This window comes from Aethalodelphis obliquidens, unplaced genomic scaffold, assembly GCF_003676395.1.
Source record: "Aethalodelphis obliquidens isolate GAN/ISIS:26980383/991018 unplaced genomic scaffold, ASM367639v1 scaffold3, whole genome shotgun sequence".
NCBI classification, from domain to species: Eukaryota; Metazoa; Chordata; class Mammalia; order Artiodactyla; family Delphinidae; genus Aethalodelphis; species Aethalodelphis obliquidens.
Genome location: NW_020837947.1, coordinates 29981556 through 30002821, shown reverse-complemented (window position 1 = coordinate 30002821; position 21266 = coordinate 29981556). Strand labels below are relative to the sequence as shown.

At 37.4% G+C, this 21266-nt stretch overlaps 1 protein-coding gene across 3 annotated transcripts in view; it reads right to left on the bottom strand.

Annotated features, from left to right (window-relative positions):
* Window positions 1–1054: 1054 nt before the first annotated feature.
* The window catches only part of STX7 (syntaxin 7), a 52593-nt gene continuing 32381 nt past the window's right edge, over window positions 1055–21266 (bottom strand). For 2 of the 3 annotated variants that reach the window (XM_027086197.1, XM_027086201.1), the window contains exons 3-10: window positions 20279–20348; window positions 18208–18301; window positions 17387–17524; window positions 16565–16617; window positions 15939–16035; window positions 14636–14708; window positions 10675–10757; window positions 1055–2501 (exon numbers count right to left, since the gene is read on the bottom strand). In XM_027086197.1, coding sequence (XP_026941998.1) covers window positions 2256–2501; window positions 10675–10757; window positions 14636–14708; window positions 15939–16035; window positions 16565–16617; window positions 17387–17524; window positions 18208–18301; window positions 20279–20348 — 854 coding nt within the window. In that variant the 3' untranslated portion in view covers window positions 1055–2255. Of the gene's footprint in view, window positions 2502–4495; window positions 5825–10674; window positions 10758–14635; window positions 14709–15938; window positions 16036–16564; window positions 16618–17386; window positions 17525–18207; window positions 18302–20278; window positions 20349–21266 lie in introns of those variants that run through there. The other variant, XM_027086208.1, reaches the window with a different exon arrangement.

Here is a 21266-nt window from a genome sequence, read left to right as displayed (position 1 = left end):
AGTTATTCTGGCTGCTTTTAAGATCTCTTTGTCTTTGTTGTTCTTCAGTTTCCTTTTACTCATCTTGCTTGATATACGTGTTATTTCTTGTATATGTGGATTCACGTTTCTGATTAGTTCTGGAAATTTTTCAGCAGTCATCTATCTCTTCCATTTTTTTCTATTCTCCATCTTTGGGACTCTGATTAGACACGTATTAGATCTTCTCATTCAATCCTTCAGGTCTCATCACCTGTCATTCATATTTTCTATCTCCTTATCTGTCCTTACTACAGTATGTCTTATTTTCTCAGTTAATTAACTACTCATGAAAGCTTTTCATGATTAGGTCTTCAGCTATGCAAGTTACTAAAAGCTTGTATCTTACTCCTGGGCTAAATCTCTAGTTTCTAGAGATGTAAACTTGGTTTCTTTGATCCTGGTTTGACTTTAGCATTTCAGATGTACCATTTAACAGTTGATATGAAACTTCCAGAAGGCACTCACTAGCAACTGAAACTAGTATCAGTAAATCTTTGTTGAGGGTAAACAACTGCATTTCTAAGTTTCCACCAATGCTAAGAGATTTTGGAGTTAGTAACTACCGTCTAACGGTACTTACAGTAAACACTTAAAAATTTGTACTTTGGGTTTGCCAAAGTGGGAATTAATGTCCTTTCAAGTTTATTTAAAGACTCAGTTCAGTTCTAGCAGACTCCCTCTAAAACAAGTAAGGGTGTTATGCATGTAACGACTGCACAGGAAATCTGGTTTTGCCTTCCACCACTTACATTTTAAGCAGGAATGCCATCACTACACAAAACCTACAAGAATCCCACTCTGAGTAATTAAATGACCAACCTCTTAAAAACCTGCCAGAAGCAACAGGGTCTATAAAAATCTATTTAGTGTGTCGTTTAGTTCTACTTCTGCTTTTAAAATTAGAATTATTTGGAGAAAAATAAGGTTTCCTAATATTCATGATTTTCATGTTAACCAAAGGATTGCGAAAACAAAGGATTAAAATTGACCAATTGAAACAGTATTTAAATTATGAGAAAATGGGTTAATGTGAGCCATTGAGGGTGTTCTTTATTCCATTTTGATACCACAGGAAAAAAAATAAAAATTGCCAAGGGATAGGGCAGGGTTAAATTAAAAATGTTTTAAGGGACATTTTACTAGGAACATGCATAATGCATTGGCTTTGAGAACATTCTGAAGAAACATGGATTCCAAAATTCCCTTAGCTCTTTCCTCTTTCCAGTGCTCTTCCCTCTATTGGGAGTAATAATTTTGCAAAATTCCTATAAATGTCAGTCCTATCAGGACGCCCTAGCTCTGAATCCAGATGCTGCCACCAAAAGATGGAAAGTTGTTTCCTGGAGACAATACATACAGATCAACTTTCAAATTAGTAGCTACTTTTTAGAAAACTATCACTTTTCTAGTAGTCTGTTAACTGAGAAAAGAGAATGAAATTCACTTACTTGGTAATGAGGTAATAGGATAAACAGGAAGCCAGTCCTTAAGAATGAGCAGTCCCCAGGTGTAGGTGGATTCATCCTCATTCAGTTTTTCCCTTACCTCCTTCCTCTCCCACCCACCATTTTCCTCCTAACATCAAGTGTTTTTTACATGCTTAATACCAAAATGTAAGCTCCTTGAGGGCAGGGACCACATTCTTTTGGTTCACTCTAATATCCTCTGTGCCCGGGCATGTGGCAGCCTGGCACAAAATAAATGCCAAATTAAGTACACAAATATTTATTGGGCAACTAGGGAAGGACAGAGGAAGGAAACAGCTAGGTGCTGGGGTCCCAGAGTATATATAATACAGAGACTTTGTTCTGGTTGGGAAAATGGGCTTGTTTACCATTTAAAATCAGTGTTATTTTTTTTCCCCACCAAAGAACCCCTAATGGAAGAGAATTCTGTGAGGCTTTCTGCTTCACCTTGTTTGTGCCCTTTCCATCTATCAGCGTTTCACCATTGTGATGGGCTGTCTGCTGTCACCTCAACATCACTGTCCCCTCCTTCTGTAGTGTTCTTTGCACTGCAGGGGAGCCAGAAACTACACTTTCCAGAACCTCCTTTGCTTTCTAGTTCTAAGTCAGTGTGGCCCAAAGAGAAGCATTTCCAGGGGATGGAGGAGGCAGAGAAGGGAGAGGCCACCCGCCCTTGGAGGCCATCCAGGCAGAAGTGTGCACAGGCCCGCAGACACGGGCATCGCAGCAGCTTCCAAGATCTCTCACAGGTCACCTGCTTTGGTGCTGTCAACAGCCTAGACAGCTGGTGACAGTTCCTTGAGACTCACTGCGTCGGTGCTGCAGGCTGAGGTGACGGGAGCTTCCTGGATGCTTCCAGATTCTCACGGCCTCCTGGGCCAGCTCCTGAGATCCGCCCAGGGTGGTACTGCAGATGCACCTTCCCTCGCCTGCCCTTCTGACGCTCGGTGGAAGCTTCTGACTCCCCACATTGAAACACTTTATGCTTACATCATCAGGTGGTTGTTTTCCTGACTGAACCCAAATAGAAAGGTTAAAATACTTGAATTTAGCATTAAGAGAAAAACAGGTTTCCTACATGTCTTAACTTAGTGAAAGAGATAATGCTTCACTGAGTCTACTGACTTTGTTAAACGCAGATGAAATGAAGAAAGATGAACCTGCAGGTTTACATCAGGCAATTTCTTTATTTCCTGTGTGACAGTATTTTGAGGACACAGATTCCTAAAAAAGTGGGGGAAATGGTTTTCTCTTCACTGATTGATGAACTATGTCTGGACAGTCGTTAAGCAGAAATGTGATGTATTCTGTCAAGGAAGTGGTCCAGTGTAACACTTTCAGGCTCCTGTGGGTGCCAATCTTGCTATATTTTCTTGCTGAGAAATACAAGGTCAAGCTGCTCAAATCTTATGGTGTACCGAAGAGGTCTGGGAGCCAGAGGTCAGTTTTTTGTTTTCCTAAGTGAATTATGAAAATACGCAATTTTTTTTTCCAGGAAAGGATGCCTAATGATGTTCTTTCCCACTAATGAGAAATTTTCATCATATTTAAATGAACTAAAAATGTCATTTAACTCATAACTTACCCAAACAACTCTCATCTCCTTCTGAAATTTAATTTTTATTGTAGTAACCTGATCATGTGTAAAAAATAGTTTTGCTTTTCAAAAAATAAATGCTGAATAAGTTACCCTTGTGAATTGCTCTTCATTATTACGGCGGACAATGACCTTCTTTTCCTTTATATAGCTTTTTTTATTGTGACATTCCTTTTTCTACATGAAGAAACAAATGAAAATCACACCAACTAGAGAAACTACTCTGCATTTTCCTTGCTCAAACCACAGATTAATTTTTGTGGAACAAATTTTCAAAAGTCATTTTTCATTATAAATTTGTCTAGATCGGTATTCAAAACATGATTTTTTGTGTGCAAGATTTTACTTTTTCTTTTCGGTACGCGGGCCTCTCACTGTTGTGGCCTCTCCCATTGCAGAGCACAGGCTCCGGACGCGCAGGCCCAGCGGCCATGGCTCACGGGCCCAGCCGCTCCGTGGCACGTGGGATCCTCCCGGACCGGGGCACAAACCCGTGTCCCCTGCATCGGCAGGCGGACTCTCAACCACTGCGCCACCAGGGAAGCCCGATTTTACTATTTTTTAACAAAAGCAGTGAAGACCCTGAAGAAGGACCCAGTGGCAACGTCTTCCAGGTGCAGTGTTCTCAGTGAGCGACACAGATACAGCTGCCGGGCACCCAGTGTACTCAGTGCTCCTGACTCCAGAGGCTGCCTCCATGGTTTGTTGTCTCAGACCAAGCTCCATCTGTGTCCATATCTGTATTTTTTTAGGGTTGATCCCACGCCTAGTAAAACAAGCTGCATTATGTTGAAACGGCACCACTTATTTTTCTACCACTAATCATTGTGCAAAACCAGAACATTTTCTTAATATTTAATGGCTAGTACAACAGCTTAACCCTTCATGCCACAATGTCATTCAGTTTAAGCAAAGAGGCTGGTTAATCTCAGTCTGCGTTGTTCAAGTATGTCTTCAGAACACACTAAAATGAATAATATGTGTCACTTGATAAGGAAAGTTCTTCAGTTTGAGACTCAGTTCAACTCAGACAGATTCAGATATGTTGACAGTCATGAAAGTAAGCATCACTCTTTCAAAGAGATTCTAAAACTCACCTAAAGAAAACCTTTGTTAAGAACTTAAAAAAAATTGGCTACTGTATTGTTTTTCATTTTATTTTTTCTAATCAAGACTACTCTTTTGTGGAAAAAACTGAGTTTTGATGACAAGCAAAGCAGCTTCTACCTATTAGCGGCAAAACCTTTTAAGATTGCCAAAATAAAAACTTTTGAGTACGCCAGTACTCCAGCAAGATGCAGAATGGTGGCCAGGTGGTTACATCTCCTCTGTTGAGACTGCAGTGGCAAAAGTGTGAAGTAAGTATCAAGTCCCACGGAAGCAGAGTTCTCCTGAAATAAAACTATCCAGACACTTTTTAAAATCATCTTTATTTTGGTTGCAAAGATACAATTTACTTACTTAATATTTCATTTGTTCCCATTTGAAGTCTCATAGCTTGCCATGTAAAACATTGCCTTCACTATCAAACTGCTATATAAGAACACTATAAAATACAAACTATAAACTAAGATAATCTTCTTTACAGTATTCAGATTAGTGCATTAAAACAACATTGATTAAAAAAGGCAAGTGAGTTAAGTGGCGAACATCCAATTCCCTTTCTAATGAAGGATGGTACAAAATGGTATGAAGGGAAACAGAATTTTAAGTGTTAGGTGCTCAAAAACGGTAACTGTGGGAAAGTTACTTCCCAAAAGTAATCTTTATTATTCTACAGGACATAAGAGAAGGTAATTAATTTTCCATCATAACAGCTGTGGAAATACACAGCCGAATACAAGTTGGGATCTTTAGAATTCTAACACAATAGGTATTGATCTGTCATACTCTTCCTCCAAATCACATTAAACATTTATAGTGACCACACAATCCCCTGCAAACGAACGTGAGACTTAAACAGAACCCATATAAAAACAATCTATCCTTAGTATTTTACTAGCCAATCTACAGCAAATGCTTACTATATACACATCAGGAGTAAGAGATATACTAGGAAGTTATTCACTGATTTCATTCAGAATAAACAAGGGTCTTAAGAGAAAAATAACAGTAAAAGTTAAATAGACAATTTGTGTTGCTGTGAACTAGATAAAAACAAAACTCCAAACACAAACATATATGTTAATTTTTAAAGTTATTGACAATACTTCCTCTGCTGGCCCAAATCAAAATTAAATTTAAGATTTGTAATTGAAGTAACACAAACGTGGGTGCATGTTACACTGTGACAGAGAGGTGCACACAGAACACACACACACCTTTGAATTTACTAATTCCAAAAACTAAGTCAACAGGATAAATAAATTATAAACGAAAGGCACATACAATGTGGGCAAAAAACTAAGTTACTAGGTCGAAAAGCAGGAAGCTATGCCAGCAGTGATATTTAAAAAAACTTTCAGTATTAGAAAATATCAGATTTAATCCAAAGAAAACTTCCCCCCAAATAAAAATAACAAAGTATGGGAACCATCCTTTAAGCAACAGCTTTAAAATAATAACAATTAAAAAAACCTACCATGATTAAAGGAATCTTCCTACATAATTTACATAATGTAGTGCAATATTGTGCTCCTTTATAATCTTAGCCTTTCACTCCCCATATGATGAGACCGATAATTACGACTCCGATAACAAGGATAAAAATGATGATGCACAGGGTTTTCCTGGATTTGCGCTGCAGATGTGAAAAAACAAAAACACGTTTACAGATGTAGTGGAGCACCTCTATAGCAAGTGAAGATCATTCGGTTCACTTCTAGAGTAAAATCAATAGTAATTTATTGCCCTCATTTTGGGCTATATTTTTTTGCTTTTCAATACATATAGCCCTATGCTTTCAAAAAATATTCTTCTTGAATTAATGGTATAATTTAGGGGGTAATTATTCAACTTCTGTTGGTACTTTTTCTAGATGTGTGGTTGGGCTTAATTTAAAAATGACACAGAGAAATAAAAATTAATAACTTGAGCAATAGAGTTTACCTATGTGTGAAAACAAAAAACAGCTTAAAGGAAGATAAAAAAAGCAGAAGGTAAATATTGGTCTTTGAAAGCAGAATTTTCCAACAGGAGAAGAACTTAGAACTCATCTCTTTCAATTTCATCACGAAAGGCAGGAAGAATATTTAATTACCCTAATGGTTTACCCTAATTTATTTATTAGCGGAATTAGCTCCCCAGTCCAAGCTGAGTTAGTACAGGACTGGCACAGATTCATCTGCTTTCACCAGTCCTTTAAGGAAAGAGGGTGGACGGGGAGAGGTTTTGGTTGTACGTGTTCCTGCTGGCCTGATGCCTGGTTCCTAGGCATCAGGCCAGGCCAGAGGCCTTCTAGGAGGCTCTGGGGTAGGGAAGGCCACATGGTTGGGGATTTAGGGGCTGGCCTCACTCAAAGCTGACGAAAGGTAGAATGTATGAGTCCCTTCTTTAAAGTGGCAAGAAAACTTCCCTTCTCATCCAGACACCTACTCTCTATTCCCTTTATCGAAACCTCATAGAATTTTAACCAGGAGAAACTTTAGACAGTTTTTTTTGTCTCTTCCTTTTATAATAAGGAAATGGAGAAAGAGAAAGGGGAAATATCTTGCCCCATGGTCATACTAATAGTGATTATCAAAAAAAGGATGGTTCCTTTCCACTGATGACTTGTCTACTGATCACACTGTGCTTAGGCTGTGAGCTACGTTTTTTTTTTTTTTAACATCTTTATTGGGGTATAATTGCTTTACAATGGTGTGTTAGTTTCTGCTTTATAACAAAGTGAATCAGTTATACATATACATATGTTCCCATATCTCTTCCCTCTTGCATCTCTCTCCCTCCCACCCTCCCTATCCCACCCCTCCAGGCTGTCACAAAGCACCGAGCTGATCTCCCTGTGCTATGCGGCTGCTTCCCACTAGCTATCTACCTTACGTTTGGTAGTGTATATATGTCCATGCCTCTCTCTCGCTTTGTCACAGCTTACCCTTCCCCCTCCCCATATCCTCAAGTCCGTTCTCTAGTAGGTCTGTGTCTCTATTCCTGTCTTACCCCTAGGTTCTTCATGACATTTTTTTTCCTTAAATTCCATATATATGTGTTAGCATACGGTATTTGTCTTTCTCTTTCTGACTTACTTCACTCTGTATGACAGACTCTAGGTCTATCCACCTCATTACAAATAGCTCAATTTTGTTTCTTTTTATGGCTGAGTAATATTCCATTGTATGTATGTGCCACATCTTCTTTATCCATTCATCCGATGATGGGCACTTAGGTTGTTTCCATCTCCGGGCTACTGTAAATACAGCTGCAATGAACATTTTGGTACATGACTCTTTTTGAATTATGGTTTTCTCAGGGTATATGCCCAGTAGTGGGATTGCTGGGTCATATGGTAGTTCTATTTGTAGTTTTTTAAGGAACCTCCATACTGTTCTCCAGAGTGGCTGTACCAGCTCACATTCCCACCAGCAGTGCAAGAGTGCTCCCTTTTCTCCGCACCTTCTCCAGCATTTATTGTTTCTAGATTTTTTGATGATGGCCATTCTGACTGGTGTGAGATGACATCTCATTGTAGCTATGATTTGCATTTCTCTAATGATTAATGATGTTGAGCATTCTTTCATGTGTTTGTTGGCAGTCTGTATATCTTCTTTGGAGAAATATCTATTTAGGTCTTCTGCCCATTTTTGGATTGGGTTGTTTTTTTGTTATTGAGCTGCATGAGCTGCTTGTAAATTTTGGAAATTAATCCTTTGTCAGTTGCTTCATTTGCAAATATTTTCTCCCATTCTGAAGGTTGTCTTTTGGTATTGTTCATGGTTTCCTTTGCTGTGCAAAAGCTTTGAAGTTTCATTAGGTCCCATTTGTTTATTTTTGTTTTTATTTCCATTTCTCTAGGAGGTGGGTCAAAAAGGATCTTGCTGTGATTTATGTCATAGAATGTTCTGCCTATGTTTTCCTCTAAGAGTTTGATAGTTTCTGGCCTTACATTTAGGTCTTTAATCCATTTTGAGCTTATTTTTGTGTATGGTGTCAGGGAGTGATCTAATCTCATACATACTGGATATGTACCTGTCCAGTTTTCCCAGCACCACTTATTGAAGAGGCTGTCCTTTCTCCACTGTACATTCCTGCCTCCTTTATCAAAGATAAGGTGACCATATGTGCGTGGGTTTATCTCTGGGCTTTCTATCCTGTTCCACTGATCTATCTTTCTGTTTTTGTGCCAGTACCATACTGTCTTGATTACTGTAGCTTTGTAGTATAGTCTGAAGTCAGGGAGCCTGATTCCTCCAGCTCCGTTTTTCGTTCTCAAGATTGCTTTGGCTATTCGGGGTCTTTTGTGTTTCCATACAAATTGTGAAATTTTTTGTTCTAGTTCTGTGAAAAACGGTTGGCAATATTTCTTAAAGTAGACTTATTAATTTCCCAAATCATTCCCATCCTTGAATATGAATGGAAACTGCATTCAAAATCTCTCAACATTCAAATAAACTATAAAACACAAAGAGCTAAAAAAAATTCTAATACTGTCATTTAAAATATAAACGTTAAGAGTTTTGCTCCATTATTCATTCCTGGCCCAGCTGTAGCTTTCTATATTTCTCCAATGGCTTGTATATCTCACAGCTACAGGCAGGAATCCTTTTTCTTACAAAGTAAAAAAATTTGTAATTTACTTTGTGTCAACTAGAAGTAGTATAAAATTTACAAAAAGAATATGTTCCTGACTCTGAAATTATCCTGAAAACTACTTATACTTTTCAGTATTCCATATGGCCATCTAATTTTTCAACAGAATATACTCTGCATATATTACATATATTACATATATATTACTCTGCATATAAACAGTTCAAGTTTCAATCTCATCATGCCCATGTATTTTCCCCAGATTCCACCTGGTTACCGCAGACCCATGTGTAACGTGCCTTCATCAACAATGAGAGCTGTTCCCCTAGAGTATCTTTTTTCCTGGGGCACCCTCTCCAGCGTGCGGTGGTGAGGTCCTGGAGTGCCATGGTGATGAAAGCATTTTCCACCTTCCTTTATGTTCATGGTCCATCCAAACTATTTAGAAGCACTGCACTGTATTTTGCAGAGGCGTAAGTTTAATATCAAGGCTGCCAAGTGGGACTATTGGGAAGCTGCTCTCTTTCTAGCCCTTGTGTTGCATGGCTCTTTCCTCATCCCTCCAGGGCCTGTGGGATTAAGGATGGGGGCAACTCTTGCTCTGGAGGTACAACTTGGGAAGATGTGTTCCTTTTCCCCAGGGTGGCTATAGGCCTTCCCTTCCACAAGGAAGAGTAAAAATAAAACTTGGGGATATATCTATATCCCCCTGAAGTCCAAAAGGAAAATGAAATTATATGGAATCCCAGTCACTGATGAATCCTGCTAAACACTCTGAGCAGCTATAACTGTTGGTATTTACAGATTACTCTGTGTGTGTGTGTGTGTGTGTGTGTGTGTGTGTGTGTGTGTGTTCAACTATTCATGAATGACACCTACATTCTAGGACATGGTGACATTAGCTATCTTGAGCTGCATATCTGAATCTCATGCACAAAGACAGTAAACATGAGTTACTCTGTCGGTGAGCACAATTGGCTGTATAACTCAGCATCCTCTATATGCACTGATTTGTCCAGTGAAAAAAATGGCATTGAAACTAAAGGGAACTTCTAAGATCAGTGAGAAAAGTGAAAAGCAATTAAAAAATACCTAGGATGGTGATAATATCTTAGAAATTTTATAAGAAGGTAATAAGTTTCTGAGAAAATAATTATGAACAACTACATCAACAAAAAAAAAATGAAGTTTTAAAAGGGAAATCAAATGCTAGGGTGGTATTTAGGGGTTCCCAAAGAGCCTGGGCTTATCTTTGTTAAACGTCAAAGGTCTACATATTAAGTGATATATTAATAGTTCATGGTGCTAATATTTGTAGTCCTTTATATATATTTGACTCATACCTATGGATTCCCTATACTAACCTGATTCACTTAAGAGATCAGTTCATTCCTGGTGAAGAGTCTGCTGAATGCTGACAGAATACCCACTGGTCAAGGACACTCACTCTAAGCTAATATAATTTCCACAGGACCTGAAGAGATCTTTCTGGACAAGGATCTTTGCCTCTTTAGTCCATAGTATCATTGACAAAAAAGAAAGGTAGAAGGGAACAGCAAGAAACAGAAGGAAATCGCTATCAAAGAGGTTTCTGGGTTGAAATGTCAAAATGACATCGGAGACCAAAAGTTGTCAGAAAAGACTGGAGTTGTGTACTGCTCCCCTCAAGACTCTAAACTTCCCATCCCTGTGGGCACAACACTGGTTCAAACCTGAGAACAGACAGGCTACATACACACAGTTTGAACTGACTGGCATATTTCTAGCCTGTCTTCCATGGTATTTTGAATTTTAACATCTCCAGCCACTTTAAACCTGATTTTACACACACACACACACACACACACACACACACACACGTTTAAAAGTCTGAGTTATAAGACAATTCAGCACAGTTAATATTACCTGATAGTCTGCCGCCCTTGACAGCTGCTGGTTTGCTTGCTGGACGTGCACCTCAGCATTTTCCACATTGGCTTCTATGCTATCTTTAAAATAAAACACACACACAAAGCGGGTGCTGATGCTTTAGTAACAGAGCTGTATCAATCACCAGATTTTATTCAAGGTAAGATTAAACATGTTCACTATTCAAAGGTTAATATTAATAGTGTATGGGTAAGGCTGAATTTTTTTTTTTTAGTGATACTACTTCTCAGGTGATCCAAACAATACTGAAGAATTTGAAGGAAAGAAACTTGATTATCTTCATTATAGTGCACTCCAGTTCTACCTGGTAACCCCCAAAAGTACCGTCACCAGTACCTGCATTCTGTGATGGCCAACTCAGCAGCAAGCAAGGCATCTGAACTTTGGTTTAGGGTAAATATAGACAACTGAAAACCGTCATCTGCTGGGCGGCCCTCATCAACCTCCTTCTGTGCTGAAACCTAGGCTCCCTGAGGGTCCCCAGAGCCTTCTCAACTGGTGACAATTTCCTCCCCCCCTCCTCTGACCTGGGGGTGGAACAGGTGTCAGTCTGTAGGATGGGTGACCACTGTTTCCTCCTCCTCCCTGCCGACTTTCAGTTTTAGAGCTATTGCTGTCCAACTCATTCAACCCACCTTGCTGCAGACATCCACAGATGTCTTTTCTTCTCATTCTTTGACTATTTTAGCCCCTGAGTCACTGATGTTCTTTTCGATGCTTCTACTGTCCTACATATCGGTGATTTCAATATCCCATTGCTGAGCCTCTAATGCCCAGGCCTCTCAATTCTTTGAACACACGTTTTTTCAAAGACTTTGCCTGTGGCGCTTTCCGAGCCACCCACAGCCATGGTCACACCCCAAACCTGTCATTACCAATAACTGCAGCTTCTCTATCATCTCCATTTCAGGTGTCACTCTCTGATTACCATCTGCTACCTTTAGAGTTCTCGCCTTCTAAGACCCCAGCTTTAGTGATCCTACCACTTTTTCACTGCCCCTCACATACTTCACGTCCTCACTTTCCTCTTCCCTAGCCTAGACTCCATATACACAGTCATCTGTCACTGGTTTCTTGCATTTCTCCTCAGCCCTCTTCCCTCCTACTGTGGTCACAGTTAGGTGACAAAACCCCAACCTGTCCCACGCAGCTGAACATGGGTGCAAAGAAGAATCGCCGTGATGGCTTATTCCACTTTAAATTCTTGACTGCACAGCACGCCTGCCTCATCTCCCCAGTTCCTGGAACACTAGGTCACACTTCCTCCTCTCTCCCCTAACTTCTCATGCCTTGTCACGCATTGTCATTCTCCACCAGTGACCTTATTTCTAGGTCACTGAGACAATAGGAACAACCCGAAGACACTTCCACAATCTCCTTTGACCCTACCCACCACCACATGCAACAGTCTCTGTGCTCCCCATGCTTGTACTTTATCCCATTCCTTGTTGCCTAGTTCAAAGACTTCAGGCCAGCAATTTCCTCCCTCTCACTATCAACACTTCTTTCCCATCAATTCTATTGCTGTCATCTTAAAAACACACAAACAAACCCCCAACCCCCTCATTTATGCCACACCCACTGGCAGCTATGACCTCACTTGACTCCTAGAAAGACTTGTCTCCACTTGCTATCTCCAGTCGCTCTCCTCCCAGTGTCTTTTGAGCCTACTTTATCATGCTTTCACCTGCACTATTTCACCAGCACAGCTCTCATCTCAGGTCACCTATGCCCTACACATTGTTAAATTCAGCAGTCAATTCTAAAGCCTCAGTTTACCTAACCGAATAGCAGCATTTGAGAGAGCTGACCTGCCATCGCTCTTGAAACGCTTTCTCCTCTCCATTCTAAAACTATACATTCACGTGGTTTTCTTCTGTATCACTAGCTATTCTTTCTTGGTCATTTTTGTTCGTTCCTCCTCGGCTCTCTAGGCTCTAAATCAGGGATCAACAAACCTTCTTTGTCTCAGATAATAAATACTTTAAGCTCTGCAGTTCATTCATATGGTTTCTGTCATAAATACTCAACTATGCCTCTGTTGTACAAAACCTGTTGTAGATAACGCATAAACAAATGGATGTAGTTTGCCGACCACACCCTAAATATTTACAAGTCCTCAGACACCCCTCTTCTCTATCTGCACTTATCTCCTAGGTGATCTCACCTAATCTCATGGCTTTAAATACCATCTATGTACAGATAACGCCCAGATTTATACCCCCAGGCCAGACGTCTACCCTTTACCCCATCTTCTCGGTACCAATGCCTATCAAACCTTTACCTGGGTGACACCTAGCCCCTGAATCGTAACAGATCCAAAAATCACTGATTTATAGCCATCCAAACCAGCTCCAGTGACAGATTTCCGCATCTCAGAAAACGGCACCGCCATGATTTTCGTGAGCCAGGCCAAAACCTTACAGTCACCCTTGAATTTACTCTCTCACATCCATATCCAGATAGTCAGTAGATCTTTTTGGCTCTACATTTAAAAAATATCCAGAATCCCACTGCTTCTCACCACTTCACTGCTTCCGTACTGATCCAAGACAACATAGCTGCCCACGTGGATTCCTGCAATAGGCTTTTAAGTGCTTTGTTTTTGGTCTTGTCCCTTTGCAGTCTGCTCACGTAAGTCAAATGATAACGCTCCTCTGCTCAAATCCTCCTGTGGCTTCCCCTCCATTAATACAAAAACAGTCCTCACGATGGCTCAGGGGCCTATGTAATCTGGTCTCCTGTGACTTCTGACATCATCTCCATCCTCCTCTTGCTGACTCCATTGGCCCACGATGTCAGGCGTGCTTCTGCCTGAAGGCCTTTGCACCTGCGGTTCCCTCTGCCTGGAACATGTTCTCTTGCCTGCTCCCTTACTTCCGTGAAGTCTTCACTAAAATGTCACCTATCAGTGAGGCCTTACCTGACTCCCCCAGAAAAGCAGCACATTCCCCCCACCTCCTGCAGTCCTACCCCCGACCTGGCCTTATTTTCCCTGTAACACTTATCACCATCTGCTTACTTTTCTTTCTGTTTTAATTGTCTCTCTCTTCCAATTAGATTATAAGATCTTTTATCTGTTGTTTAATTTCAGCTGAATCCTCAAGGCCTAGATATATGCCTGGATATAGTAGGCATTCAATAAACATTTACTGGATGAATGAATGGCTTTTGAAAATTTACCCTACTGGGGCTACAGAGGAGGGTAAGAATGGACAAATAATAATTATATTAAACTATAGGTCCAAGCATTTCAACTGAACCAAATTCAGAAAATGTATTAAATATATCTTTAGCATACCCACAGATATCTTCATATATCAAAATGATAAAGATGATCAGAATCCTGATCAATGTTGACAACTACACCTTAAATGAATTACAATTACATTTAAAACTTAAAGGAAGTCTTAGTCACTGATTTTTTTTTAAAGAATTTTTCAAAAAGAATTCTCAGTATCTAAGTAATACAACTAAATTAATGTACTAAAAAAGCTATAAGAATTAATGTTCAGGCAAATGGCTTCTTATTCCCTCTACTTTAAAAGACAAGATAGTGTGCACAATTATGAACAGATGTTTTCCCCAAAGTCCTTGGTGTGATAAGAATTAAATTGGGATAAGACAGAAACCAGAGATCCTGGAAATAAGCTAGAATGATGTTAAATGTTACCTTCCATGATCTCAGCAGCAGTAGACCCTGATTAAATTTGGAACTTCTTAAATAAATTAAGCTGGTCATTTCCACTAGTAGGAGCCGAAAACGAGATCTGTTTTAGATAATGCCAAGGGTGATGCTTTGTTTATTACAGACACTGTACTTTTGATTTCAGGAGGACCGAAAGAGAGGAAGGAGCTACCCTGGCTTGAGAAGTTACCACAGGTAAACTGCATGTAGCTTCCTTCTGCCTCATGAAATCGAATGAGTAGGGCTTACCTATTACATCTCCTTGCTCATGAATCATCATTCCCAAATCTTTAAATATTTCATTAATATCCATAATATCAGCCTAAGAGAAAAAAAATGCATATTATTGTAATCAGAAATTCAGTCCCCAATCCACAAAAGGAGAAAATTTTAAAAAACACAAACCACTGCTCATACCTAGGTGAGCATGCATCTGGACCTAATAACATATATTTGGGGAATATCAGAAAACTATTTTACTATAGGCAATACCAAGTAAGTAGCCTCTGAATCTCAGTTCTCTAAAATAAGTTTGTGATGTTAAAAATATCAAGTGATTCAGAGTGGAAATGAAGGACTATACAATAGAGAAGGGTTGTGGGTTACTGAATTTATGTCATGCAATATGATTAGTTTTGTTATCATGAATAGTATTTCCTCAAAAAAGTAAAAAATATTCTTATTGTATTTCTAGTAAAAATGTATATGTCAATTTGACACTTTAAAAGAATAAAACATTAGGTGTAAATTCAAAGCCTCACATTAATAAATCTGAAAATGCAATGGAAGAGTGATGGATAAATAAGTTATAAATTTAATTTTCTTCAATATATAACTATTATTTTGCTTGATTAAAAAGTAAAGTTTAAACACTTTATTCAGGAAAGGTGGGGCAATTTACATATTCATCCTGTGCCTCAGTTTCCCCATCTGTAGAAGGGCAATGATAATGACACAGTTAATTACTTCACAGAGCTTTTATGAGAACTAAGTAAGACAATTAAAGAATTCATCACATAGTGCTTGGTGCATGAAGCCCTCAATAAATGGTAGCTATTGTTAGCTATTATTAGCCCACTTCCTAGGGAACAGGTAGGTTCCCTAAGAACTAAGGCTACTAAACCTTTTAGACCTCTTTGATATCCTACACACACTAAAGAGAAATAAAACACTTTTAAAGCCCTTGGAAAAGTCTTATTCATGCAGGTGTGATGTGTATCATGTGCCATGGAAGCTTTCTAGACTCTCTGAACAGACCTTTATCTCTAGACTGATAATTTTCTCAATGCTCAGGTGGCTTGAGATGACTTAACAGAATTAAAAAAAAAAAAAAAGTTGGAGTAGAGGGAAGTATATTTTCTCATCCTTGCACAAATTCTAAAGAAATTACTTTATTTTAACAGAATGACTCTAATTTATATGAAATATGCCATCAAATTGATACATCTATTTAGTTTTCTTTCTTGACCTCTCTCCCAGCATCATCTAAGCATCTTGAGGACAAACTCACTAAGAACAGAACAGCAATCCAATTCTGCAATGTAAAGCTTACTTCGAGTTGCCTAATAGAAGACTCTCTCTCCTGAATAAGGCGGAGGTCATCCTCTGTAATTTCTTCATCCTGCACCTGCACCTGAGGCTGAGTTTGGCTATTAAAAAGAAAAGAATATGTAAAAAAGAAAAACCGGTATGAAAACAATGAGGCTTCCTTTTTATTTAAGAAATACTTATTGAATAGAATATTTTTTCTTCAAAGTCATAGAACTGCTCACTTAAATTCTAAAAATATAACAGAAATGTTAACCAAATTTTATTCATGTTTCATTTCAATGATGTTATTATTATTTAATTATTGGAAACTATTATATTTGGCAAGTGAGTACTTCTTCTTGGTTGATTTAAACTTCACCTATGGGAATAATCTATATCAAATAATAATTAAGTCAATAATATTTATTTGGATAATTAAAGAGTATTATTGCTATACTGGAATATTTTTATATATTTTATAATAAATAATGACTTTGAAAAATTTTCAAACTTATTGTTTTCTATTTACAAATAACTTAGGATAGTCATGATATATACTGAAAGCTTTAATTCTGCCCAGGGACTGTGATGTAAAAAACGTATTTGAAGAATTATCTTTTGATCTGTATAATGTTTTATACTTCTTACCTTTCCCAGGACACAAGATTCCTTTCTTTTGAGCTCTCCTCAGGAAAACCACCCTGAATAATTTAGTAACAGAATGGATTGAGAAGATGCAAAGGAAAAACACACAACACTCACATTTTACTTCATAATAATCTAAACTGATTTATGTACACACTGGAGTGCAGGTGTAAGAAAAGAGAGAGAAAAGTTCTTGTTCTAGTATTTTAGGTCAATTACTTCAAGTAATAAAAAAAATTATATCCTAAGCTGACAAAGAAGGAATTCATTAAATATTCTCAAGGGCCAAATAACAAATATTATTTGATTAAAACATAATGTAGTCTTGGAACCTCTATGTTAAGGAACAACGAAACAACCTGTGATAGTTTCTAGGGAGATTTAAAATTAGATTAAGTCAAGATTCCACTCTAACTTATCCTTTATTTTCTCCAGGTGTACATTCGTTTTAAATATTCATACAATATATTCACTGTTCATTTACATCATCTTCATATAATGCAGGATTAAAGTGCTCTCTACTCCAGCACGAATACAAAGTAACAGCCTCAGGCTCAAGTTAGGATTTGACTCTAATCTTTTCTGACAAAACGTTTCTATATTTTTACATAATCTTTTGTTCCACAACATTGACAGAATAACCACAATAATACATAATGATCATCCTTCTTAAAAACTGATTAGAAACACCTGAAAATAAGTATTCAAATACCGATTTCCAAGATATTCACAGGTCTTTACGACTCAAGAAACATGCCGTATAGCTCTTCACGGGGCCCTTGGAGGGTACCACGTTCTTTTTACAGTGCTGATTTAAATACTTACAGACACTCTGGAACTGGCTCTTACTCGAGCGACAAACTCTTTCTCTCTCTCAGCAGCCTGTCTCTGCGCCTTCTGAAAGTTTGTCAGTGATGTGGTGAATTCCGCCACTAAGCGATCCTTCTGTATTTTCCTTTGACGCTAGAGGAAAGCCGGGGGGGGAAAGAAACCTACCAGAATCAAGCTGTGAAGCTCTATAGAATTTGCAAAAGCTGTTTTGCTGCTCTTTATTTAATTCTGAAAATTTCACTCACTCTCCTATTACAGGGCCTTACTGATTAACTCAATAACATTTTGAATAATTTGACAGTATGTTCAAATACTGTGCTTATTTTACCTTGAGGCAAAAGGCCCATAATGTTGGATTTCTCACCTCAAGTTCTAATCCTAAAAACTGGGCCATGATTTTATGTTAAAGTATTTTTTTTAAATGAAAATAAAACCTTTGACTCACCTAAGTAATAACTTCCACAAAGTAATAAGCAGGGTAATAAATACATGTGCCCCTAGGAAACCTCACATCTTGAATGAGCGTGTATGTTATATGAAGTCAGTCCTGGAAGGCCAGGAAACAATTACTCAGGAAGCATTTTCTGAGCACTTACTTAATTATGGGTCAGGGCAAGTGCATGGAAATAATTTTTGCTTTATTGAACCAAAGGATACTACCTGGGCAATTAAATATAGTTTTGTGTTCTGTGAACTAATCTCAAATTGATTTTTCCCCCCTAATTTCCTTTCTAGCACAACAGTTCAAAAATCCTACAATACATTTGATTTCTTTCACATTCAATACATCAACAGTGTGTCTTAAAGCTTCATACCTGGTCACTGGGGGTGGTGGGCAGAGATCCAAACTCTTTAATGTACTTATCTGTTTCTTTGGCAAGTTGGTTCGTATATTGCTGCTTCTGTTGCCTAAAATGAGAAAACACACATTATAGCAATAGAACAAACACATTTCTTTAAGCTATAACTCTGCCACTTGATTCAACCCTGATGAATAGTTTTAGAAAAATCACTTTTTTATAGACTGGCTCCAAATTTTCTCTATGAAAACAAAATTTTCAGGTTCTATTCTTTCATAAATATTGAACAAATACTATGTGGAAGGTTCTTTACTCACACATGGAGTAACCAAGCTCTGAGAAATAAATCAGCAGCCATTTAGAAAGGAAGATGACAAAAGCCAACAGGAGATTGTAAGGTGTATGATGTTTGAGATTTGGTGGCTGTGGGAGCCTTTGATGTGCATCCCACAATTGGGAGGTCAGTTGAATAAGTAAAGATTTGTTGTCTTTAACTCTGCCCAGTTCCCAGGTCTCAGGGTACAGCCAGCCTCTCATATTTCTCTACCTGAACATTTATATCCTATACTTAAAAAAAAAAAAAAAAAAGCAGAGACGAGTAATAATACGAATTTACTATTATTTAAGTTTGCTGTGGAAAAAACAATAGCACTCCTCTGTAAAAAGAACAGAACAGAGTAAAAGAGGTAAATTATATAGCTATTTATATCTATCTTGCTAGCTAGCTTATGAAGTAAAAACTAAGATCTCTAACTAAAGAAATTAGCACTAAAAAAAAGCCTGTATTAATGTGATGCTTTACAAGTACAACATCAGTACTTCTCATATATATTATCTCTCATTTTAAACATGTATTGGTCACACTTAGGATCCTTTAAAATAATGATACTATGTAAAAATATGTTTTAGTACAGATATCTGTATTTGACTGATAAGGAAGAATTATACTCTACTTTTATATACTTACCAAGTGCCCTATCTTTAATATGCCTTTTAAAAATCTTTAGAAAAAGTAATATAATTAAAATTCTAAAAGAAGACTTTAATGATATCTACATATTCAGAATCTCCACTATTAACCTTAGCAAAATATTATTAACTATTAAGAATTATGGTTTCTATTCCATTTTACTTTATTTTAATAAATGATGGTTTATTATTTAGATTTGGGGCATGTTTAGCTCCTTGATATCTACCCACTGCAGAAAAATGCAATACAAATTAGAAACAACTGCAAATTCCTCAAATTGTACTTCATAAAAATATGAATTACTATTACCTATCTCTTAATTTCTCCGTTGCAATTTTTCCTTCTGCAGCTAATGTTTGGCATATCACTTATTACATATATATTACTTGAAATTTGTAGCTGTTAACAGTGCTGAACTAAGATTTAAGATTCAGGTTCAGAATAATGTTGGGCAAATCATCAAACCCCAAACAGACATGTTTTCCTTATAAGCAAAATGGAAATAGTTCTTTTAATCTATCTAGCTCACTCCAATTTTGTAAGGTTCAGATGAGAAAATGTGTAAAAACACTCTGTAAAATCTGTAACCCATGAAGTATTATTGCTGTTTTTCTAATAGCATGTTAATTTATTCAAATATGTACTAGATAACTTCATTACAACTTTTTTTTTTTAAACAGAGGCTAATGCTTTCTGAAATTCAAATATGTAAATATAAACTTTTAGGGGCATAGTTCATATTGGATATGCATTGAATCTAAGTGAAATAAAAATCATCATATGCATTGTTAGCTATGGGAAGTGAATCACACAAGTAGAGAAGCTCAGAGTACCGTTTTTCAAAGCCATCAAAAACAACCTATTAAAAGGTATAAAAAAGCTAACCAAAGAAGTTCTGCTTTGATAGAGTAAGCCAGATCTTTAAAATAAAGAAAAACATCTGCCCACTCTGGACAGGAAACAACCTACACAAAAGCTTAGTACAAATGAGGCAGCAGAAAAACCTTATTAATTTTCCATTGTTTTCTCCAATAAACATAACACTACACACTATCAAAGGAACATGACGATAGGTGGTTTTTCCCATTTCCTTTTTCTTGTTTAATTAATACTTACAGCTGCTGCCTCAATTCAGGTGAATCTTGAGGTGTTCCAAGTTGATTCAGAGTCCTCTGTATTTCTGCAGCTATTATGATAGAAAATAAATGTGTAATTGTTACAAATGTTAGGGCAACAGAAATTAATACAAACAATAGGACAGTTAGAAAAAGACAGAAAAACGAAGAGATAAATATAAGAAGTATTAGTTGAGAAACAAAAAAGAAATGGTTTATTCAAATCTAATTAGTGACAATGGACTAATTTTCAAGATTAATTAAATTAATTAAAACTCAAGATTAGAGACAATGGATTTATTTTCAAGAGTATTGTGTGGGGACCTTACCATGTGAAACGGCAATTATGAGCCAAAAATATTATCGTCTTCCCTATTCCATCAGAACATTTAGTACAATGGCACATGGACTTTCACGTAACTCTACTGGCATAAAAATTGTAAGGAAAATAATTGTTACAATTACATAATTCACTGGGATATAAAGTGAATGAATTATAGCTAATAAATGAAGAAGGAATAACAAAATTAGAAAAATTAGTTTTCAACTATGTAGTAAGTGATTCAAGCAAAGATCAAAGGATGCTACTAAAACCATGGGGATACTCACATGACCTCAAATTATCATCACACAGATGTCACTACTTTGAGTTAACTTTATCGAAGATAAATCTGTTGCTTATAAAACAAATGATCAAATTTAGGACCACCAATGGTACAAACTAGCATTATGAGCCTCCTGACATAATGCAACACGAAAGTCACAATATGACCTATGTATTTTTCTTGCCAAAATATTTAACCCAAATCTAATCATGAGAAAGAAATCAGACCAATTTAAATTATGGGCTAATCTACAAAACAACTGGCCTGTACTTTTTAAAATGTCAAGGTCAACAAAAGAAAAAAAGTATGAAAGCAGGAAAGCTTTCTAAATTAAAGAACTAAAATACACAAAATACTAAAACACCCAGTGTATGATTTTTGACT